The sequence below is a fragment of the Myotis brandtii genome, unplaced genomic scaffold (assembly GCF_000412655.1).
Source record: "Myotis brandtii unplaced genomic scaffold, ASM41265v1 scaffold441, whole genome shotgun sequence".
NCBI classification, from domain to species: domain Eukaryota; kingdom Metazoa; phylum Chordata; class Mammalia; order Chiroptera; family Vespertilionidae; genus Myotis; species Myotis brandtii.
The window spans coordinates 3,034,732-3,059,125 of record NW_005366873.1 but is presented as its reverse complement, the minus strand read 5'-3'; the positions used below and the strand labels follow the sequence as shown (position 1 = coordinate 3,059,125).

The 24,394-nt window shown below is 43.2% G+C and overlaps 1 protein-coding gene across 6 annotated transcripts in view; it reads left to right on the top strand.

Moving 5' to 3' along the window:
- Positions 1 to 24,394, top strand: part of ACSL5 (acyl-CoA synthetase long-chain family member 5) — a 40,559-nt gene that overhangs the window by 8,053 nt on the left and 8,112 nt on the right. For 2 of the 6 annotated variants that reach the window (XM_005874529.2, XM_005874528.2), the window contains exons 2-12: positions 9,221 to 9,405; positions 12,525 to 12,633; positions 15,924 to 15,988; positions 16,102 to 16,203; positions 17,515 to 17,614; positions 18,812 to 18,990; positions 19,702 to 19,734; positions 19,822 to 19,873; positions 20,625 to 20,698; positions 21,301 to 21,378; positions 22,596 to 22,730. In XM_005874529.2, the coding sequence (XP_005874591.1) occupies positions 9,250 to 9,405; positions 12,525 to 12,633; positions 15,924 to 15,988; positions 16,102 to 16,203; positions 17,515 to 17,614; positions 18,812 to 18,990; positions 19,702 to 19,734; positions 19,822 to 19,873; positions 20,625 to 20,698; positions 21,301 to 21,378; positions 22,596 to 22,730 (1,083 nt within the window). In that variant the 5' untranslated portion in view covers positions 9,221 to 9,249. Of the gene's footprint in view, positions 1 to 6,608; positions 6,841 to 6,988; positions 7,138 to 7,279; positions 7,398 to 9,220; positions 9,406 to 12,524; positions 12,634 to 15,923; positions 15,989 to 16,101; positions 16,204 to 17,514; positions 17,615 to 18,811; positions 18,991 to 19,701; positions 19,735 to 19,821; positions 19,874 to 20,624; positions 20,699 to 21,300; positions 21,379 to 22,595; positions 22,731 to 24,394 lie in introns of those variants that run through there. The other 4 variants (XM_014546387.1, XM_005874531.2, XM_005874530.2 and 1 more) reach the window with 4 other exon arrangements.

Sequence of the window (24,394 nt, the reverse complement as noted above, 5' to 3'; positions counted from 1 at the left end):
TCTTGTCCTGCCTGGCATGGCCCGGGGGAGGTGAGAAGGGCCCTTTCTCCTCTGTCTTGGGCCATCCCCTGGTGTGTGTGCTTCAGAGCAGGCTGGGCACCAGGCCCCCGGAGGAGGAGAGCCACCTGTGCCTGGTGCCCGGGCCCTGCTTGGTGGAGAAGGTTACTGTAAGTCACCTGAGCCCCGCTGGTGAGTGGCTGGCAAGTTATCTGTAGGCTCATAGGTCAGGAACTTATGCCAGCCTCTTTCCTCAGCAGCCTGAGGCCCTGGGACTGAAATGTGATCTCTGCTCTGGTTTCTTATCTGCTAAAGAAATGAATGAAAAGTGTTTCCACCCCCAGAGCTGCTGTGGGACCGGCCTGCTCAGTGGCTGAGAGCACCGCGCTCACCAGCGCTGGGGAAAGGCGAGTGTGGCTTTGGTGGTGGGGCAGCTGCATGTTTAGAAACAAAGCGAGGCTGTATTCTCAGGGGTGCTGGCAGGAAATGCCGCCCCACCCCCTGAAAGGTGGGGCAACTTCCTCCGTCAGCTGCCAAAGTCCAGGGCTGGATAATTTGGAGTTGTTCACTTTACGGTTTGTTGAGGATAGCATGCATATTTCAGATCCAGTGATAAGTGATACATACTCTCAAGTGTCACTTCCCTTCGGAGACCTACTCTAACCTCCTTGATTAACAACAACAAAACACAACCCTGATGAACCCTCAATCCTCCTTTTATAGTTTATTTTTTAATTCCATTTTTAAAAATATAATCTAGGTATTGTTTAGGCTTGTTGTCAAACTCTCCAATAAAATACAGCCCCGCCAGGGTGGGGTTTTCACTGCTGCTTCCCAGCCCCTGGAATGATGCCTGATACACACTCAAGCACTTAAATATCTTTGGCTGATGATCGCACACTCGAAATTTCTGGAAAATCCATTCATGATTTTCCCTCTCCCGTCTGTCTTTTTCTATGAGGAGTATGCATTTAGCAACACAAAAACATGCACATTGTCTGATCATGGTTGTTGCTGCTTTTCTTTCTACTTTCCATATCATTCTTTTCCATATCTGCCAAGAGTTCCACTGTATCAGTGCTATGATTTATTTGGTTACTCTCCTGTCAAGGAAGGCTCTCCTGGTCTCTGGCATTATAAACATTTTTCCTTCCTTCCTTCCTTCCTTCCTTCCTTCCTTCCTTCCTTCCTTCCTTCCTTCCTCCATTCCTTCCTGTTTTGTTGTTGTTAATCCTCACCCAAGAATATTTTTTCCATTGATTTTTAGAGAGAGTGAAAAGGGAGGAAATTGAGGGGAGAGAGAAAACAAAACAAAACATCGACACATCAATTGGTTGCTTCCAGGCTGGATCGGATCAAACCTGCAACCCAGATACGTGCCCTTGACTAGGAATCGAACCCGAGACCCTTCGGTGTGCAGGTCAATGGATAGCCACTGAATCACACTGTCCAGGGCTATAAACACTTTTATAGATTTAATGATGATGAACAGAAGAGCTGATACCTGAGACTATGCATCAGGCACTGTTCTAAGCACTTTACAGGTACATTAACCCCTTTAGTCATGGGGGACAGCCTTCTGAGGCAGAAATTATTACCATTTTCCAGATTAGAAACCATACAGCGGGGATCTACCCCAGGTCACAAAGAAGATGACCAAGCAGGGTTTGAGCCCGAGTCGTCTGACTCACAGCCTTCACAGGTCCCTCACACAGGCGCATGTGTTGCACTGGATTGAACTGGTATCTTTCTACAGAAAAAATTACTAGCAGTCATTAGGTCAAAGGGCACACATACTGAATTGTGGTCAAGGGCAAGGGGCGCATCTCTAAGGAGGCTGCACCAAATTTATTTCCATGACTCACAGCACATTTTGCACTATTTCATCATGACTAACCTAAGGGGTGGGGAAAGGCATTTCATTTAAATGTGCAATTAAAAAAATTAATTCTTTATTGTTTAAAGTATAACATATGTCTCCTTCCCCCCCACCCCCGCCATTGACCTCTCCCTGGTCGTTTCCACCCCCCTAGCAAATGCCCTCACCCCCCTACTGTCTGTGTCCATGGGTTATGCTTATATGCATGCATACAAGTCCTTTGGTTGATCCCCCCCCCCCCACCCCCTGCATTCCCTCTGAGGTTGGATGGTCTGTTCGATGCTTCTATGTCTCTCAATCTATTTTAGTTCATCAGTTAATGTTGTTCATTATATTCCACAAATGAGTGAGATCATGTGATATTTATCTTTCTCTGACTGCCTTATTCCACTCAGCATAATGCTCTCCAGGTCCATCCATTAAATGTACATGTTTTAAAGCTATAAGTGAAGTTGAATGTTTTTCCCTAATTTTAAGTAACCTGTAGCTGAGATTTTCTCTCCTTAAGAGCCATTGCTCTACCATACCAGGCTTTTATCTGACTGTTTAAGTTTTCTGAAACAGGATCGTTGTCTCAAATCATGTTTTTTTATTTCTTAGTAATGAAAAAATAACATTGAATTCAGAAGAGTAAAGTGGTGTAAGAAAAGCCCTTAGTTCAGGGCTCTGAGGAAACTGGGTGAAGGGGCTTGATACAGAATGAATATCTGGTTTTCATTCATTGCATATTAAGAAGAAGGCTATCAGACCTTCCAAGTATGCTCATGAAATGATTGGTTTGTAATATTCTATTGACCTTTTGCCATTACTTTGGAATTTGTCTAGAAATATTGACTACGTATTTAAAGACTGAGGTGGTTGTCTCCTAAATGAGGGGTGACAGGAATTTAGGGAAAATAACAATGGAGGCTGAATTGCAATTTAATGCCCAGCCAATGAACCCAAACTTTCATATACAGCCTCTTCAATAACACACAGGCCCCATTGGAGTCATTATGAGTTGTGAAAACTTGCGACCTAGTCTCTAGGAGAAAGTAACTCCAAATGGAAGAATGTGTTAACTAATTGGGTGTGAGAACTTGGGGACTCTGGTCTCCCATTTAATGAGCTTTCTCTCGCCACAGAATAAGCCCATACATGCAAGAGGACAGAGAAACCAATAAAATCCAAATGAGTGTGCCACTTGCTAGGAGGCAGACTTTTTAAAAAATCTATAATTATATTTTACATCTCAATATTTCATAGAAAGTAATTAGTTCTTCAGGCCTCAAAGCAAAGATAATTTGCTTGAATTCCAGAAACCCAGGGTAACAGAATTATTTATTTCTAGGATGGACTTTCTGGCTACTTACCACTATAGATGACTATATTTGATAAGATTTATTCTGTAGGTTCTACCAAGTCTGGGGTTGACTGATCCTGAGTGATCCTTGATATGTGTTAGAAATACATTCTTTTTGCCCTAGCTGGTTTTGCTCAGTGGACAAAGCGTCAGCCTGCAGACCAAAGGGTCCCGGATTTAATTCCAGTCAAGGGCACCTACATCGGTTGGGTTGCAGGCTCCTCCCCACCCGGGCCCTGGTCAGGCGCATGCAGGAGGCAACCAATTGATGTGTTCCTCTCACGTCAATATTTCTCTCTGTCTTTCCCTCTCTTCCACTCTCTCTACAAAAAAAAAAAAAAAAAAAAAAAAAAAAAAAATGGAAAAAATATCATCAGATGAGGATTTAAAAAAAAGAAAAGAGAAAGAAATACATTCTTTTTTACCACCCACCACCCCTACCCCACTACCTTGCCAAAATATTGACTTAGGAGTACTCATCTCAAGATTCCCAGAATGACTTGTGATGATCTAAGTCAGTGATGGCGAACCTTTTGAGCTCGGCGTGTCAGCATTTTGAAAAACCCTAACTTAACTCTGGTGCCGTGTCCCATATAGAAATTGTTTGATATTTGCAACCATAGTAAAACAAAGACTTATATTTTTGATATTTATTTTATATATTTAAATGCCATTTAACAAAGAAAAATCAACCAAAAAAATGAGTTCACGTGTCACCTCTGACACGCGTGTCATAGGTTCACCATCACTGATCTAAGTTTAGGGAGTTTGGGGGAAGTTTTACTAAGGAAAAAATGGGTTCACTAAGAGTATTTAGAACAGACAATTCTGAACCAGAAAACTGGTCATTTATTTAGCAACCACTCATTGAAAGTTTACTGTGTTGTGTGCCAAGCACAGTGCAGGCACTGGAGGCACTGAAGTGAACAGAAGAAGAATCCCTGTTCCAATTAGAACATCAGTTCCGTAGGGTCAACAGATGATAAGGGGCCAGGACTATTTTGGAGAGCGAATGGTGTCACGGAAAAGAGAGAGCAAGGTTCATGGTAGTGACTGGGGTAAAAAGGGCAATATTTAATAGGGTGATCAGAGCAAACCTCTGAGGAAGTGGCATTTGAGTTGAGACCAGACCTAGAAGCCTATGTAACCATTGCAGATCTGCTCCAGGCCAAGGGAAGAGTAAATACAGAGACTCTAAGGTAGAAATGAACTTATGGTTGATCAAAATTTGAATGTTAGGGTAGAAGGGGCCATTTAGGGATTTTATTCAAAGAAAATTAGACGTAATGAAGAAATACTGTTCTAAATCCACAAAGAAGAAAAACCCAAAGCTGAATATAAGGCGATCATAACCTAGACACCAAGGCTGGCCCTGGGAGCTTGCTCAGGGGTCTTTCAGCTAGCTCAGGAATTAAACAAGATAGGTGCCAGAAGATGAGCAACATGGCTGTGGCCATCCATACCACCGGACAACGGAAGGCCCTGGAGTGAATCAAGGGGAATGGCTGGGGGCAAATTGGCATCCAGGGGTGTGGGTCGGAGGCATGTCACTGTGACCACATCAGAGTGGAGGAAGCTTTCCACTTGGGACCTTCCTAATACGCACTGTGGCTTGCTCCACCACCTTCAGATAACTTGGAACAAGAACTCCAAGATAGAGCAAAACACAGCTCTCTTTCCTCTTTTCTTTACCACTATTGCACTTCTCCCTACCCACACTTTCCCAACTAGGAGTGACGTAAAGGGAAGAGGAAATGCTATCTCACCAATTGCTTGCAGGGCATTCTGTGAAGTGGCCAAAACAGAATTGTAATTTGAGTGACACAGGACACACGACGGAAGCAATGATGGCTTTTCCCTCATTCATTTGAGCACATATGTGTTAACAATTTCTAAAGGTTGGAATGGTTACCCGAGCTTCCCAGTCAGGTTTGTTTAACCCAACCTGAAGGTCTTACCTTCTCTCAGGCCCTCTGTTTCTCCCAATTATAGTGAGAGTTACATGACAGGGGCACAAATCCTCTCTAGCGGTGGGTAGCATTACAAGGTTAAAAACATGTGTTTAGTGCATTAAAAAGAAGTCTATCAAGATAGTGAAAAGACCACAGAATGGGGGAAAATATTAGTGAATCATAAAGGTCTCTTACAACCCAAAACCAAAAAGACAACCAATTTAAAAATGGGCAAAGGACTGGAATAGACATTTCTTTACAAAAGAAATGCAAATGGCCAATAAGCAAATGAAAAGATGGGCTAATTTAGCAGCCATACAAAGGGATGAAGAACTGATACATAACATGGATAAATCTTTTTTTTATTGTTGACACTATTACAGATGTCCTCCTTTGCCCACCTCTACCCAGCCCCTGCCCCCCAGGCCTTCACCACATAACTGTCTGTGTCCACAGGCTATGCATATATGTTCTTTGGTTAATCTCTTCCAGTTCCCCCCACCTTCCTCCTCTCTGAAGTCTGTCAGTGTGTAACATGGATAAAAATCTTGAAAATATTATACTGAGTAAAAGAAATCACACACAAAGAGTCACATATTATATAATGCCATTTCTATGAAATATTCAGAATTAGCCAATCAATAGCAGCAGAAAGTAAATTTGAGGTTCCTGAGGTCTGGGAGGAGAAGAGAATGGGGAGTGACTGCTTAATGTGTTACAGGATGTCCTTTCTGGAGTGATAACAATATTTTGGGATTTATTAGAGGTGATGGTTGTACACCTCTAATGGGGTGATGGTAGTTATGAATGAACTAAATGTCCCTAAATTGTACATTTAAAAATGATTAATCCTGTGTTACTCAAATTCTACCTCAATTTTTAAAAATGTGGGAGGCAGGGAGAGACCGGCTGAAAGTCTGAGCCGATCCTGTTTGAATTGGATACCAGGTCAGTAATAGGAAAGCACACTATTGCAGGTGCCACACAGCGACATCCTTCAGTGGCTTCCGACATCCAGTGCAGGCAAGGTGCTGTTGTTCTCTTGAAGCCGGTCTTGGCATTCATAACACCTCCCCTGTTTGTGAGGAAGTGGTCAGTCTCATTCCATTCGTGGGCAGTATGACTGGAATGTCTAACAGAAGTGCTCATTGGCGGACCACAGTCCAGGTTAAACCACATGTGTTTTTGTTAATCCCAAACCAGACACTTACCATTTGAGCCAAGAGTTAAAATGGAGGTTTCATAAAAATCCAGTGTTCCAGGTTTTCTAGGGAGAAAAAAAAATCTGACCATCTGGTGACCTCAAGCTGATATTACTACATGATAACAATCAGTCAAGGTTGACAGCAGATACTGCCTCTCTCTTTCTTTCTCTCTCTCTCTCTCTCTCTCTCTCTCTCTCTCGCCTTCTCTCTCTCTTGCCCACTCTCCCTCTCCCCTTTTCTCTCTTTCTCCCTGTCCCCCCTCTCTCTCCCCTCCCTTTATGCTACCTGCCAGGCTATTGGCCCCTCCCCCATCCCATACCGCCACAACTGAACATAAATTTCACCTTTAGACCCTCTTTTAAAGCTGTTGTTTGCCAAGTCTCCCATTGAATCTGCCATCTGTAGGAAGAGGGCAAAGTCCTCAGTGCAACAATGTGTTCTCATAGCTGAGAAGGGGGCGTGCAGGTAAGAACCTCTTAATTGGACAGGGGCACTGGGGCAGAGAGAAGGATCCTGGAGCATAAGACACTACGGGACTGGTGGCAATGTCCCAGGCCGAGGGGAGGGGCTGACGGTGGGCAGGATGGGAGAAGGCAGAGCAGGCTTCTCCTCCCTTTGGCACTGCTTTCTGCTCTGTCAATTTCATAACCCTCCCGTCTGCGCCGGCCGCGGTTGGTGTGGCCGGCCTTAGAATCCTGTTCTGTATGGCTGGCTCTTGAACAGGTGCTACCTCCCAGAGAGCCACTCAGCACACAAGTCCAGGTAAGGCTGGATTCAAGAAATCCCTGCTCTCAGAATCCTGGCAGGCAGTCACAATAGCACCTATTGTTACACAAGGTAGCACCTGTGGGGCCTTGCTTTTGTTCTTGCTTTGTTGTCTTTTCCTTCCCCTAAACACAATGTGGAAGAACCCAAGGAGTTGGAGACTGTCATCCCAGTCTCTGGAAGTTCATTCTTCCTCCATAAAATGGAGAGGGACTACTCCAAACTCAGGTGATAACCAATCAAGGGGCAGATAAATGGTGAGTGACTCAGGGTTTCTTGGGACTGTTCTCACTCCCACACCAAATTCCTAAGTTTTACAGCCTTGGTTAGCACGGAGTGAGTGTGTTCCTTGATAGAAAACGTTCTGGATGACAGCTAGTGGCAGCTGCCCCACGGTTCAAAGGGCGATGATTATCTTGATCCGATAAAACGTTTCATTGGACTCGCCTTGCTCTTGTGATTTGAAAAGTGAATGTTTGGCCTCATCTTTGAGATACTGTTTCATAGGGCATTGAAGTAAACTTTGAGGAATGCAAATTCTGAACATCCTTTGCTGTCACCTATAAGCTGCCAGACAAATCAGTCTCCTTGAACTTGTGAGTTCTACCCGTGAGTTGTAGTTTTATAGATTTTAATGGGGAAGCAGCAATGAAAATGGTAAATGAACTTGGATAAGTCACTTTACCCCCTGGGAGCTTCTATATTGTTGTCTGTAAAAATGCTACTTTAGGACATTGGTCAGATTAAATTAGGTAATTCATGCAAACAACTTATCCTGTTATTGGTCCAAAATCTGTGGGTCCAACACTTCGAACCGTCAAAATTCAAAACATCAGAGTTCAGGGTGAGGAAAGTTTGATTGATAAGAAGGCGCCGACTGAGAAGATGGGAGACCTGGTGGTTCCTCAAATCCGTCTTAAGAAAGTGCAGAGTTCAGGCTTCTTTTATGTCAAGGGAGGGGAAATGAGAGGGGATGTTTTCGTAAATGTCAAGCTCCAAGCAGAATTCCTCTGATGATTACCATATCTATATGCAAGACAAAGCAGGCGCTATTAGTGGGAGGGCCAGGGAACAAGAAAGGCTTGAACTAGGTGGAGTCCAGTGCCTTTCATTCCGTTACAAGCCCAGGGCTTGGCATCAAGTCAGTGCTCCTGTGTTTGCTGCGTTACTATTCTCATCAGTGTGAAAGCTCTGAGGCAGGAGTTGGTTCCTAGGACCTGCCCAGACTTTAGTCCCTTCTATTAGCGTAGTTTCAAGCTGTTCCTCTTGGCTGGGAGCGACAATAGAAGATGTGTTGGAAGAAGGCTTTGTCGCTCTTGGTTTCTTGAGATCTCTTCCTGGCCCAAATCTCCCGGGCTCACCTGCCACCATGTGTCAGGCCCATTTTCCAGCACCCTTTCTGCCTACCTGATCATGCGGCCTCCAATAAAAAAATGTTTTCCCCAGAATCCTCAGAGGACAGTACATTGGACCTAGTAAGCCCCTCCTGATGCTTTAAAAAGACAGAAAGCAATGAGCAAGGCATATCGGGCCAGCAGGAAATGTCCTTCATGCGGAGTGCTTGATTTCTAAAATCTGTGGTTTCACCTCACAGAGGTTCCCTCTGCCATTTGGTTCATACTAGAGACATCCAGCCAGAAGGGTCCTTCTTGACCCTCGCCTGCCTGGGCAAAGGGAAGCTCTCTGAAGCGCTATCCTCTGACTGCCAGCTTATGTTGGGTCCAAAAGGCTGCTTCTAGGCTTTGTGGGCCAGAAATAAAGGGAGAGTCATTCCTCAAAATTGTCTGGGAAATGATTAACTTGTTTCCTTTGATCCTTTCCACCTTGTGGGAGGACAGTCAAGTAGCAGCTGGGTACAGTAGAACACATTCTATTATCTTCAACATTGCTAAGGGAAACAGTGCGAAGCGAAAAATAAATTCTGCTACTAGAGAGGTCCAACCCTGGCTTTTCGGAGGAGTAGAAGCCGTGTGTGTGTGTGTGTGTGTGTGTGTGTGTCCTTCTATAAACCTAGAAGGACTGAGTAAAAAGATACAGCCATTTCCTCTAACTTTTTGTTTCCTTTTCTCTCTTTTTTTAGGCCTGCATTTCCTGCTGCTATTCACCAAGATGCTTTTTATCTTTAACTTCTTGTTTTCCCCACTTCCAACCCCGGCACTGATCTGCCTCCTGACATGTGGAGTCGCCATCTTCCTGTGGCTCGTCAATAGACCTCGCCCAGTTCTGCCTGTGGTTGATCTGAACCACCAGTCCCTGGGAATCGAGGTAACTAACTTACCTATCACCTTTCAGTGTATCAACATTGATCAAACCCAAACTGTGTGTAACTCAAGACATTGGTATAACTCATGAAGTGGGTAGAGTGTCACATGGGAAAGTAATCCTTTTAGGTTAGTAGTCAACATTTAAACTTCTACTAATGACACATTATCCTTCATAATAAAAAGGAAAACTCAGCTAGGTCTTAAGACACCAGTAATCCAGATCGGGGTTGTCAAACTACAACCCACAAGGAAAATCCACCCTTTTTCAAATGGGCCTAGCAAGATAAGAATGGTTTTTACATTTTTAAAGGGATATGTAAAAACTAAAACAAGGAATAGATCATGTGTTCCACAAAGCCTATTTACTATCTATCCTTTTACTGTAAAAGTTTGCCAACGTATGATCTAGAGCAGTGATTTTGAACTGGTGTGGTGCAAGAATTTTTTTTATACACCATACCTGATTGTTTAGTCAGTGGCACTGACCTCTTTTCCCTTAGATTGTCAAATATAAAAAAAATGACAACAGCCAACACAACAATAGCCATCCAGTGTGAATGAATCAATATTATACCTATGTTTTTTGTCAAATCAGCCAAAAATATATTTTTTAGTAATTAGTTTATGTGTTCTATGAGATGAAAAGGTTTAAAATGGCTGATGACAGAGTCAGGACTTTGGGGTTAGGAGAATATTTTTATTGAGATACCCAATGTCTGAAAATGGAATGTGAGTTATTTAGTTAAATTCCAGCTTTGAGTTAATATTCATTCTTAAAACAGGCAGAAGTTGAACCTTTCCCTTCAATTCCCCCAACTTTCAGCAAATCATACAGCTTCTTATATCACTGAGCAAAGGGAAAGCTCTAAGAATGTTCTCTTCGTCATTTTTCGTCTTCAACCCTTTTCAGAGAAAGAAAGCATTCCCATTCCTTTGTAAAGCTAACCCCCTTCTGATCTTGTATTGAACTTCTTTCCTCTATGTGAGACTCTTATTCAGAGTTAACTGCATTGCCCACCACGTTCACTTTTATTCTGGTGCATTTGTATGATTGTCCTCTCCCACTGATCCTGCTGCTTCAGGCTACCATCTCTTTCCACTCCTTCCTTTTTCCACCAGAGTTCTATAAGAGTAGTCTGTTGATTTCCTCATTTAAACTTCAACCCACTGATGTCAGACCTTTACTACTACCATCTCCCCAAACTTCTCTGGGTCACTCATAATCTAACTTCCAAATTCAATGGTTTCTCCTTCAACCTTCCTCTCAATTGATTTGGGACTTCTTTTTACAACTTCTCTTTTTGCCTTTCATAACCTTCAATGAAATTTCTTTCTAATTCCAAGACAGCCTTTCTTTGCCTCTGAGGTTTTTTCCTCTTCTCAGCCTAGAGTTTCAGCATCACCATCTCTTCATTCCTCTAAAGCAGGGGTCGGCAAGCATGTTCTGTGAAGGCCAGACAGTTCAGGCTTTGCAGGCCATATGGGCTCTGTTGCAACTATTCAACTCTGTTGTTGTTGTGTGAAAGCATCAGACAATATGTAATTGAATGAACATGGCTCTGTTCCAATAAAACTTTATTTGTAAAAGCAGGTTCAGGCCAGATGTGAGTTCAGACCAGAGTCTGCCATTCCCTGCTTTAATTCCTCACATCTGAGAAAATCCTCCCTCTCCTATGACTTGGAAATATACCTAAAAGGCCATGACACCCAAATCTGACTTTCAAGTTCTGACCTTTCCCCTGAGTTCCAGTCCACCTCAGTGACACTCAAGTACCTCAAGGTCAATGAGTCTCTTTATTGCATATCATCTCCCTAAACACACACACACACACACACACACACACACACACACACCCCATAACCTTTCCTGTTTCCCTTCCTGCTCCATCGTAGTTAAATGCATCTCTTCTTATCCAGTTGCCTAAAGTTGAATCCAAATCACTTTTCATTGTTCCTTCTTCCTCAGCCCATCTCTGAAAACAGATGGCAAGACCCTATCTTCCTTTACTAGACAAAAAACTTTTTTTTAACCTCTTGACTTAATGCGACATCTCGTGGAAATCTTCCCCAATGCTCTAGACAATTCAGAGTTCATGTGTTAGCCTGCACTTGAATGGCCCCTCTTTTGTGCTTATGTAATTGATGCCATGAGGGTTGGACCATGCCTGTAACTCCAGTGCAGCTCCAAGATCCACATGAAGCCTTGGAGTTCCAGCTGACTTTTCTAAACACATCCCTAGCCACTCCCTCTTTCTCAAATACCCTGTTCTCTGGCTTCCCACCAGGCTCTGCAGTGTGTTTTCTTGCCCTTGTGCCTTTGTTCAAGCTGCTCCTTCACTCTGAATCATCCTTCTCTCCCCCCTACCAATCCACATCTTCTTGTTCAATGCTTGTTTATCTTTAAAGTTTCCATTGAAATATCACTTCTTCTCTCTAGCTTTTTTACTTAATACAGAATTGGTGTCTTCATTAGTTTCCCAAATATATTTTATTTCAGCATGTACATCACAGTATTATATTTGTGTGTGTTTTCCCTTCTTACCCCCACACTCCAAAAGCTTTCACTTATGAGGTGCTCATGGTCAGCAATTTTGTCTTAACTTACGTTGCATCTATAGTGTCTAGAACACAGTATGAATTTCATAGATGTCTAAACTTGGTATGAATTTTTAAAGGATAAAACATAATATTATATAGATCATTTCAAAGAGAGGTTGTAGGATCAAAACCAGGAACTCTTAATGCTGTGACCTAAGATAGAAGTTCTCTGTAACATACACTCAATAGTGCTATGTTTTCCTGGGGAGATATAAGGTAAAACAGAGCAAAAACCAAACAAGAAAACCTACATTATCATTTCTCGTGTGTGTTATATGTGTGTGTGTGTGTTCCTAGAAGGGTGGTGGGAGATGGCTCAAAAAATAACTGTGATAGTCTCTGGGTTTCTATGATGTGGAGACTTCAGTTTTGAGATTAAAGACTTGATTGATTGAATAGGATGGGAGGGGGGTCCCTGTAACCTCAATGGTCAGCATTTACATTCCCTTCTATTCAATTCATAAGGGTTTGGAAAGGGTGGTGAGAGACTCGGCTTGCCCTAAATGTGGCCTTACGTCTTAGGGAGGAGCACGGAAGAATGCTCGCGAGAAGAGCAATGAACTCCTAAGCTACTACTTCTCAGATGCCAAGACGATGTATGAAGTTTTTAAAAGAGGACTTGCTGTGTCTGGTAAGCCTGGCAGTCTCACCTGACTTGTGAGAAGACTCAGATTGGGGTGTTGTTCTCTAACTGCTTCCCTGTCTCACTTCTAAACACCTAGTTGTGGTCTGGGTAGAATCCCTACATATGAAATGCAGGGCACATTACCAGTGTTGGAATGGAGGCAGGAATTAGAAAATCACAATATCGGGAAGCAATGCAGGGCAGCCTTGGGTTTGAAATCCAGTCCTTCCATCTCTAGCTGTGTGACCTTGTGCAACCCACTTTGCCGCTCTGAATCTGTCCCTCACAACACAAGAACTTCCCTGCAAGTTGTTGTTACACGGTCAACAATAATGTGCATGAAAGTATTTTTATGAACTCACTAGTACGTTAGTACATAGTTGTTTAGGAATGTGCTCTTCATAAATGCAATTCTCCAGATGCAGGATCGGAGCCAGAATGAGCATTTAGGCCTCCTGACTTCTTCCCTTGTCCTGACCCCAATACCACACTACGGCCCCAGGCTGCTACTCTTGATATCACAGGAGGCAATTATCTTTTGAACTTTCTTAGAAAGAGGGCCACATGGGCTTTAGTAGGTTCACTTGGAATGTATCAAGCCTCAGTACTTACATCTTTTATCATTGCACACAATGCTAGGTACACTGGTTTCCTTTCAAAACCTATTGGTTTATAGCCCTCCCTATATCTTTTTTCTTTGAGGTGACATTCTGTCCAAGCATAGATTTGTCTATGTGACTTCTTATCCCTCCCTTCTCTTCTGCCTTTAGCTATGACTATGATGTTTAATAGTCAGCTCCTGTCAAGTGCAAATTATGCAATAGGCACTGCTCATATAATATCTACTAATCTTCCCTAAACTTCAGGGATTAGTTACTACCTTCGTCACTTTTTAAAATAAAAAACCAGAGACTTGAAGGTTCAGGAACATTCTGAAGGTGACAGAACTAGAAAATGTTGCATAAGATACTTCATTTAGATATTTTTTTCAATACAAAATTAAAACCAAACAGATAAAGTTAAAATGGCACCTCCTGTCAGCAGACCGGAGCAACCTGGCCTGGCTGTTTCCACAGAAAAATGACACTTCTGATCCCTCCTGGGGTTGAATACATCTTTTCACCTCTACCCAGAGTAGATGGTCTTTGTTGAGAATCGCCTGTGAATAATGTTTAAAATGAAGTCCTTTGGCTCCACCTTGTTAAACTGAATCAGAATTCCAGATAGTGAGGACTAAGAATCTGAATTTTTAATAATGCTTGGTTGCGGGGAGGGGTTTGCATGCTGGAGTTTCAACTCTACCCAGTTCAGGCCAGTGATTTTGCCCAGTTGTTAATGGGTGGACTCTTTCTAGGTAGCCACACCTTAAAACACAAGCGAGATCTGAGTTGAGGAAGTTAATCACAGGCTAGGCTATTGCCTGATTAGGACTTGGGCTAATTAGACTGAAGCTGATTAGGACATAGAGTTTAATGAGACCTCAGTTGGTGTCCCTTTGGGCCAATTATTTGACTTGTTCCTCAGCCATGGGCCTCTGCTAGAATTTTCACCTATAGGAAAGTGACAAGGCGATGCAGGGTGGTTTTTTTCCACACTCATCAGCTCTGCCACCTACTGAGTGAGCTTGAAGAAGCTATCCCAGGCTCTTCTGACTCTCAGATATTGTCACCTCTGGGGATAACAATAGTTGCAAAGACCAAGTGAGCGAATGTGCCTAGCATGGAGTAAGCGTTCCGTCAATGGTAGCTATCCCTAGTGATTCATGTCTGTGCAATCTCATTGGTAGACCATTGAGGCACACACTCTGGGCTGACCACCTAACGGCACAAGACTTGTCTGGCTTCATGGAAAATTACAGTCTGGAACTTGACTTCTTGAGCTTTTCTGCAGCTGTTTCAGCAGGAAGAAAAAGTACTAGCACTTCCTGTGGACAGTCTCTTCACTCATTTTTATATCTTTCTAATCAGAGCAGCTATCTCTTTCCTGCTTTCTTTCCTTTTTCCTCTGTCACTTAGTCTGGAAGTTTACGTATTTACCTCTGGATTCCTAGTAACACTCTCCCTGAATGCTTCCTTTTGTCAAGACCTGATTCTCTCTCAGCAATTTGGCTAGAGCCACTGTGTCCAATTCCCCTCCCGTGTACTTTTCTATTTATAACTTGGTCTCATTTCGGCCTTTCAGCCAGTTAGGCATGTTCCTTAGCCTCCTATCAACTTCCGTGGCTCCTGTGACCGAGCCTCAGCCTTTCAGGAGACACTCTCCTGTAAACAGGCAAAGTACATGAACAGATGAGAGTCAACAAAGTTCAACAAACAAGGGAAAGGTCCCACTTGACGCGCTGTTAAAGAACTGTAGACTAAAGTCTTCATTTTTTAAACCTATCAAACCACAAGACATGTTTCACAGGGTACTATTTGGTGTCTATGACTTGAAATGTTGCCGGTGGGAAAAAAGAAATGGTCACAATGGGGTGTATGAAGCACTGTGGTGCTACAGATAAAAAACCTGAGCCATTCCAACCTCCCTCAGCTCACAGCTCAGTCATTTCATTCTAGGAACTCTGTTCTAAGAAAATGCACTAAATTTGAAATGATTAATTTGAAAATATTTTCCATTGGCTTATTTAAGGTGTCAAACTTGAAAACGATCTTAGTAACCACAATGAGAGAAGTAAACTACAGTAGAACCCTTCGTCAGTTGGCCAAAATAAGGCCACTAAAATCTCTATAGAGAATAAGTAATGACATGGAAATGTTTATATCAAACAGAGAAAGGAAGCAGGATATATGCACACACACATACACACACGCACACACATATCATAACTTTATAGAATATGCAAAGGAACTATGAAAATAATATTTCTGTTAATAATGGTAGTTATGTGACATTATTAACAGCTCATATTTTGATTTTTTTTCTATATTTGTATGAGCATACATTTTTGTATTCTAGGGAAGATCAATTCAAGATTATCCCTTTCAGGCTGTGTTTACTTGTGGACTTTTACTGGTTCACGTTATGTGGGCTAGTCCATATTCATGCCTGTTACCATGGGGGTCACATATTCCAACACTGAGCCACTCTGTTCTCTAGAATTTCCTACATGTTTCAAATGTAGTTTACTTTTGAGAACTGATTACTTATTGCCTTTGAATTTCCTTGGCACATAAGAGAAATTCACATTCTAACGAGATTTACAATATGTGGTTTGTCTCTTCCTAATTCCCTTTTACCTTCTCTGGTCTAAAGGATTTGCAAATGAAACTAATCTTCTTTTAATGTTATGTGTTTAGACAATGGGCCTTGCTTGGGATACAGAAAACCAAACCAGCCCTACAGATGGCTGTCCTACAAGCAGGTAAGTGAGGCCCATGTTTGGGATAGATTCTTTTGCTAATGTGATATGCCAAGCTAATCGTCTCCTTTGGGTTTTGACTGCTCCCCCCCCCCTTCTTTTTCTCTCTTTTGTAGGTGTCTGATCGAGCAGAGTACCTGGGATCCTGTCTCTTGTATAAAGGATATAAGCCATCACCAGACCAATTTGTTGGCATCTTTGCTCAAAACAGGCCAGAGGTAACCACATTGAAGTTAACTCAAGAAAATGAGTCAGGGCTAAGCCTAAAGACTTTAAACCCACCCCTAATCCAGCTCTCTGACACTTGTTGAGGACTTACCAAGACTATTTAAAGATCTCATATTCTTTCAATATTTTTCCCCTTGAGAGAATTACAGCTCTGGGCCTCCTTAATTCCTGTTTGAATGTGTGGTGCTCTAAGCTAGGTGACTGGACTTCTCTTATTTCCCAGCCCATTAAGAGTCATTTTAAGGCAGCCTGTTTGTTGCGTGATGAAAATGAGGCGGCCGAAAGGTACTGGCCGATAAGAGTTTGAGGCTGTTCTAGAAAAGGACGTATTCAAATCAGAATTGGAACTTGCATGTTGTACCAAGTAAACCAAAGCATCCATTGCTATGGAGACTGGCCATTGAAAGCCAATTTTAGACATTACGATGATTGGAATTAATTTGTTACATCCAGCCTCCATGAGGAACTAAACCTAGTGAATTAGCCTGCTAGGGCTGCCATAACAAAATACCAGAAACTGATGGTTTAAACAACAGAACTATATTTTCTCACACTTCTGGAGGCTGGAAGTCCAAGATGAAGGTGTCATCCAGTTTGGTTTCTCCTGGGGCCTCTCTTTTTGGCTTGCAGTTGGCTGCCTTCTCATTGTGTCCTCACATGACCTTTTCTGTCACCCCTGATGTCTCTTCCTCTTAGAAGGACACTAGCTATGTTGGATTAGAACTCATTTACCCTTGATCACATCCTTGATTTACTTGGTACAATATGAGTGGCATTGGGGGTTAGGGCTGCAATTCAGCCCATGGCATCTAGACTCATTTTCTCTCCCTCTTCATGCTTCCTGGTGTGTATACATTGACATCATGCTATCCCACCTCTGTTCACTCCCTGAATGCATTCTCTGCCTCCCCCTCCACAACCAGAATGTACCAGTCCTTCAAACCCCTGCCCAATGTTCATCACTTTCCCCAAAGCAGCCCCCGATCCCCTTTACCCCACCCCTGAAAGTGACCTCTGCCTCCTTAAAGCTCCCTAATGCTTTCCATAGCTCCTATGGACAGAACTCATCACACTCTACCTTTGTATCCTGGCCCACCTTTGTATTATAGTTGGCTCTGTGCCTCTTATCTCCTTTATTTAACTGTACTTTGAGGCATTAGCTGTGGTAGTCCCTAAGGCCCCACAGTGATTTTTTAAAAACTCAAAGTAACCACAAAATAATTTGTTGGCTAAATGACTAAGTTAATACTTTTCCTCTTCCAAGTGCTCTCTTGTCCTTACTTGACCTTCTCTCCATGCAGTGGATCATCTCTGAGTTAGCTTGTTACACATACTCCATGGTAGCCGTGCCCCTGTATGATACCTTGGGAGCAGAAGCCGTCATATACATTATCAACAAGGGTAAGATTTGGCTATTCCATTACAACTGCTTCTTTCTTAAAGCTGAGTAATTCCTCAAGATCTGCTTTTTAAAAAATATATATTTTATTGATTTTTTACAGAGAGGAAGGGAGAGGGATAGAGAGTTAGAAACATCCATGAGAGAGAAACCTCGATCAGCTGCCTCCTGCACACCCCCTACTGGGGATGTGCCCGCAACCAAGGTACATGCCCTTGACTGGAATCGAACCTGGGACTCTTCAGTCCACAGGCCGACACTCTAGCCACTGAGCCAAACTAGTCAGGGTTCAAGATCTGCTTTTGTTAGTAGACTTGGGATGCTGTGGCCAGAAAAATGCTCACGTCTTTGCTGTCTTGTAGTACCTACATAGAATTTACAGGGAAGTTACAAAAAGCCCATGAGGCAGGGATAGGCACAGATAGAGGAGTCAATGAAATGCTTTAAGGTGACATAGTATGACAATGGAGTTTAGAGGACTAGGCTATTTACTTTGGCCTCACTGGAAACAAGGCCAGAGCGGATGACTAATCACTGTGAAACTTCCGGTCTAAGTTCCTATTCTTGTCAGTGTAAGTCAGTACAGTTAACCGGCATAGACCAATGTTTATACTAAGTCTGTAGAAAACACCACCATTCTCAAACAAGTACAAGTTCAATGGACAAGTAACAGCCCTTCCATATATCCAAGATGTTACTTTCTGTCAAAGAAATAGTAGATTAAGCGAGGTGATCCACTTGAACTTTAGACACAATCAGGAGTTTGCTATTTGTGTAAACAAGTATCAAAGCAAAGGCTAACATTTAAAATCATAAAATGCTTGTCTGCTACAATCCCATCTGCCCCTTCCTTTCCCCTCTACCCCCATTCTGCCTCCCCCAAATAAAACACATTGTCAGGACCACACCTAAGCGATTTGAGAGTCATCTGTGTTCTTAAGCAGAGGAATTTTGTGGCTTCTCTAGAGACTAAACTCAGTTGGCAGCACACATGGGAACTCTGCTTCTGCTTCAATTAAGCTTCTTTGTTATCAATGGAATGTTTTAGGTTTTACGCATTACCATCAGATTTGCAGACATAATTAATATCCTTTAGGGGACCCACTGCTTTGAAATTTTCAAAAACCCCTTCCTCCTCCCAAGGCATCAGGTCCGTGGCAGAGCAGGAAGATGACCTCTGGCTCTGTTTCTGCTTTCAGCTGATATTGCCATGGTGATCTGTGATACACCCCAAAAGGCATCAGTCCTGCTAGAAAACGTGGAGAAGGGCCTCACTCCAGGCCTGAAACTGATCATCCTCATGAATCCCTTCGAGGATGACCTGAAGCAAAGAGGGGAGAAGATCGGAGTTGAGCTCTTATCCTTCTTGGATGCTGAGGTAATGGTCTGAAACACAACTCATAACTCCAAGGCTGGCCTGACGCCATGGGCATCTGGTGTCATCTACTTGGCCCGACATCTCCACAAGTGCACAGGCTGTCGTTCCCCAGGGGTGGCAGGACAGGAGTAAGTTAGACTCATGCTGTGAAGCTTCGAGAACAATTTCCTCAGGACAACTCAGAAACCATGCCAGGGGAGAAGAAAGGTCTGTGGCCAGCCTGCACAGAGCTCTCAGTAGAGGATTTATAAGTGCAGTGGTTGGTGGTAGTTAAGGATACGGTCCTGGAACTAGGTGACCTGGGGCAAGTTATTCTGTATCTCCCTTTCCCCTTCTGTAAAACGAGGATCAAGTAGTCTCTATCTCACAGAGGTGTTAAAGAGTGAACTGAGTTAATAATTGCATAAACTGCTCAGGAAAGTAACTGGTATGTAGTAAGCCTGGAAATGTCAACTAAACATATTATTCAAAAAGATTTAGCAATGGTCCTAAGTGATTAAACCTAAGAGTATGGTGGAAGTTTAGACATTTGGGGTCTTTCGTCCCCCTTAAGGTTTTTAATCTAGACCTTACGCTTTTCCATAGGGCTTCTGAGCCTGACCCAAGATGAAATTTTGGTGATGTTCCCATAGATCTGTTCTCATGGAAAAGGAGGAGGGCTGTATTTGTCATGAGTCTATCCAACTTAACTTATGTCTTTCTTTCTTGTAGAATATAGGCAAAGAGAATTTCAGAAAACCCGTGGTAAGTTTTCTTCTGCCTGAATTTGAATCTTGCTTATTCAACTTCCAAAGCTCATGGTAGGCTAAGCCCTTGTGCTCCCCCCTCCAGCCTCCTGAACCAGAAGACCTGGGCATCGTCTGCTTTACCAGTGGGACCACAGGTCAGTGCCCATGAAGCTGTGCCAAGATCTCAGGTCAGCCAAAAACATGGCTTGAGTCACTGACCACTGGTAGGGGCTCACCACCTAAGGCTTTTGAGTACAGATACCCAGATAGAAAACTGTAAGCATAAGTAGATAGACTTCATTGAACATACTGAGAGGAGTTTACATGCTATGAATTTCAGGGGTCTTAAAGATGGCATCATAAAGTCAACCTTCTTCCCCAACCCACCATGCTCTCAATTTGACACCGCTAGAATGGCCGTTCAATCAAGATAACCCAGTGATAGTTCTACACAGATCACTGTGCACCCCACCTCCTCCTGGCAGCTACCTACCTATTAGAACTCCTAATAGCTTTTCATGTGGCCCATGATGACCTACCGTTATATCCATTCCATCTGCCCGGTTTATAAGGTGATAGCTAGGTAACATTGTTAGATCTGAAGTCTTCAACATAAAAACAACACAAGGGACGGGGAGGTTACTTGGATTTTTCTTTTCTACTGTGTTGCTATCTGAGCTATGGCTGTTCCCTGTGTGAGGGCAGAAGGCTGTCAGCAGTAGAATCTCTGGGAGCATTAACCATTCACAAACAGAGTTGTCTACCTCTTGTACAAAGACTCGGTGACAGGAGAAGTGCTTGCCTCTTTGGAACAGAACCAATTGAATGTCACTTCTTATTTCAAAGCCAAAGGGTTACCTATTTGCTACATAAAGGGTCTTTCTCTCCACCTCTTGTTTCCTACAGGTGACCCCAAAGGAGCCATGCTAACCCATCAAAATGTTGTTTCAAATGCTTCAGCTTTCCTCAGATGTGTGGAGGTTAGTGGTAGCTTGAAAAAGAGGTCCTCATTAGAATGTGACTCTGTCATAAGATTTTAATCTTGAAGCTAGAGGAGGCAGAGAAGAAAAAAAAACAAAACAGGTTAAGGGCCTGAGTGTGGACAAACACATGTGCATCTTTGTGTGGAGGGCTGTGCATTTTCAAGCCGTGGTCTTTGGGGATCCCTGCAGACCTCTACCCCAGCGCAGTCCAGGGCACCTTCTCCCAGTTCTTCAGGGCACCCCCTGCACGACTGTATGGGGCACTCATGGAAGGAAGTAGTTAAAAAAACTTTTAAATTTTAAATGAGATGTAACGATGCCTAACATTATAATAGTTTCAGGTGTACAACATAATAATTCAATATTTATATGTATTGCAAAATGATCCTCATAGTAAGTGTAGTTAACATCCATCACTGCACATAGTTACAAATTCTTTGTTCTTGTGACGAGAACTTCTAAGATCAACTCTCTCAGCAACTTTCGAATATACAATAGAGTATTATTAACTATAGTTAACAAGGGTAGTTCTTAAATCTCTTTGGTAAAGAAGGTTGGCATTAATCCGATTTTGTCTCCTCCCCCTTCCCGATCTGTAGGAAAGCTTTGCACCCACCCCCGAGGATGTGAGCATATCCTACCTCCCCCTGGCTCATATGTTTGAGCGGGTTGTACAGGTGAGTGCCCATGGCCCTAGCAGGTATGTGGGAAGGGAGTCTTGACTTGCTTAGTCTCACCTTTATTCCAAAGGCAGGTTCCCAACATTTACAGTCCTTTCTTTAAGGTAAAGGGCATAGACAGGGAGTGGGCACAGCTAAGTCTAAATCCCGGCATTCCCCTACCTCGCTGTGATGCCTTCCTCTGCTAAATCTGTGTGTGTCCACTGGGACTCAGCTTGCTCCCACCTTCACACAGTGCCTGTGAGTCAAGCGCGATCAGAGCCAGGAGCTTACCATAGACCCTTCATTCTGACCTGGGATAAGAGATGTTTTTCTTCTTTTTAATTTTATTTTGGTTTAAAGATTTTAAAAGATCAAGGATTAGAGAAAAGGAAGTTCCTCACAGCGGGCCAGGGAAGAAGCATTTGATCCAGGTGAGATGTCCAGAGTGTCTAAGACAGGGTCGTTCAGGGTGGTGTGCCCTGGAGGAGGGCTGCCCTTCTGTGAGTGGACTCTGGGCTGCTCAGACTGAGGCCGATTTGAGGACTGAAAGCAATGCTGGTCTTTCAAAAGCACAGGTGGTGGTAGGAATGGGAAATCCTCTCTCTGATCCCCTGTGAAGTGATCCTTTGGCTGTGAGCCCTATTCTTAAATACTGTTGATGCGTGAAATGATGAATGAGAGAACCAGTTCCTTGGAATAAGTGCTGATATCTGATTCATAACATATTGATTCTAATAAACATCTTCTTTTTCAATCCTCACCTGAGGATATTTTTCCATTGGTTTTTAGAGAGAGTGGAAGGGAGAGAGGGAGAGAGAGAGAGAGAGAGAGAGAGAGAGAGAGAGAGAAACATTGATGTGAGAGAGACACATCCATCAATTGGTTGCCTTCGCACATGCTCCAACCAGGTCTGGGGATCAGGCCTAGGTACGTGCCCTTGACCACAATGAAACCCAGGACCCTTCAGTCCCCAGGCCGATGCTCTTTCCACTGAGCCAAACAAGCAAGGGCTAATAAGAATCTTTTTTTTTCACATTTCTGAACTCGGGGCAGTCTCACAATTATAGGACAGTCTCACGATTATGTTCTTGTTTCATTGGCAGTGTTTTTTCTTAGTGCCACAGACTAAGAGGCACACGAGTGGCCGAGTCTCTTGTGACAGCCTCTTGAAGACGGGCCCCACCTGAAGCGGTCCTTTGGCTCTGAGCCCTTTTCTTCGGTTTTGGTTTCAGATTGTTGTGTACTCGTGTGGAGCCAGAGTTGGGTTCTTCCAAGGAGACATTCGGTTGCTGCTCGATGACATGAAGACACTGAAGCCCACATTGTTTCCCGTGGTGCCTCGACTCCTCAACAGGATCTACGATAAGGTACTGGCCTTGCTTCTACTGGGTTGACCATGGGGTGAACGAGCTGTCTGGCTCAGGCCTGACTGAGGCTCTTAGGGACTCTATGTTGTTAAGAATTTGTCCACTTCCACCATTGCCTCCCATCCCCTACCCACATCTACTTACAGCCACATTTATAAATGCAGTTGTGAAAAAACCCCTTTCCTCTGGGTGAGACCACTTGGACCTGATCTGGAGAAAGAGCTCAGTTCAGAGAGACTGATTTCATAGCACCTACATGCATTGTATCCTCACAGAAGCACATGAGGCCTATGCTTGATATCCCTAACTTATAGGTGAAGAGACTGAGCCTCAGGGGTTTAATAACTTGCTCAGAGTCACTGCTAATAATGGGTCTGGACAGAATCAAATTGTCACATCATTATTTTATTTTATTTTTATTTTTTAAAATATATTTTTATTGATTTCAGAGAGGAAGGGAGAGGGAGAGATAGAAACATCAGTGATGAGAAAGAATCATTGATCGGCTGCCTCCTGCACGCCCCCTTCTGGGGATTGAGCCCGCAACCCAGTCATGTGCCCTTGACCGGAATTGAACCTGAGACCCTTGAGCCCACAGGCCGACATCCTATCCACTCAGCCAAACCAGCTAGGGCTGTCACATAATTATTTTAGCTGTCATTTATCAGTGCTCTGTTTTTCATTAGGGATTGCAAAAGGGTGATTTTTCTAATCCAATCATTTCTCTTTCATTCATTAGCTATGATGCTCCCATAAGGGCACAACAAATATTTCATTCTTTTGTTTACCAATCTTCAGAATGCTGAATTGGTGCCCCGGTGATCTTTAAAACTGGCCAATGAGATTATTTTCTTTGTAATATTAAGAGCTGGTGATTTGCATATTTGTATATTTAATCTATTTCACTCATTCTTAGTGTTCAAATGTTCCTATTTTGGAAGTCAGGGGTCCCATTTTGGAAGTTGGGAGCCCCATCGTGTTGCTCATATGTCCTTTGACAGGACCCGAGTGGTTTTTAATAGCTTCGTTGATTCCTGGCATAAGATGTCTCAAGCTCATCTTGTATGATTCTTACTCAAGTCTTGGTTTGGTTGTTTTCTCCAAAGAGCTCTTCGAACTGGAATTTGAACCCAGGCAATATAATAACAGCACCCACGCTCTTGACTGTGTGCCCGAGCACCTCATACTTCCATAGACATGAGAGCCTTAAGGGAATAACACAAGGCCATTCTCCACATGTTTGGCCCCACCGCTCAGATCCTAGCACTCCCCTCCATGCTTGTGAATCTCACCAGGGGTTATCCTGGGGCTCCAGTTATAGGACAGGCGGTATGCTAGTACACAGATGATCCCTAGACGCTGAGAGCCCTCATTTCTATCAGACTTGCTAACAATTCTAACAGCTCCTCATCGTGCTATGGGATTGTTAGATTTGGTTGTTATAATTTTTGTTCACTTGTTGGTTGGGCTTTCTTTTTAATTTTTGAGAGAGAGTTATTTTACAATATGGTATTAACACACAGTTCTCTTCCGGGACTTATTTTTAAAATGCAAGACTTTACTAGGGGGGTAAGGGCATGTGCCGGGGAATGGGAGTGGCTGTGGGGAGGTCAATGGGGGAAAAGAAGACATATGTAATACTATATGTAATACTTTAAACAATA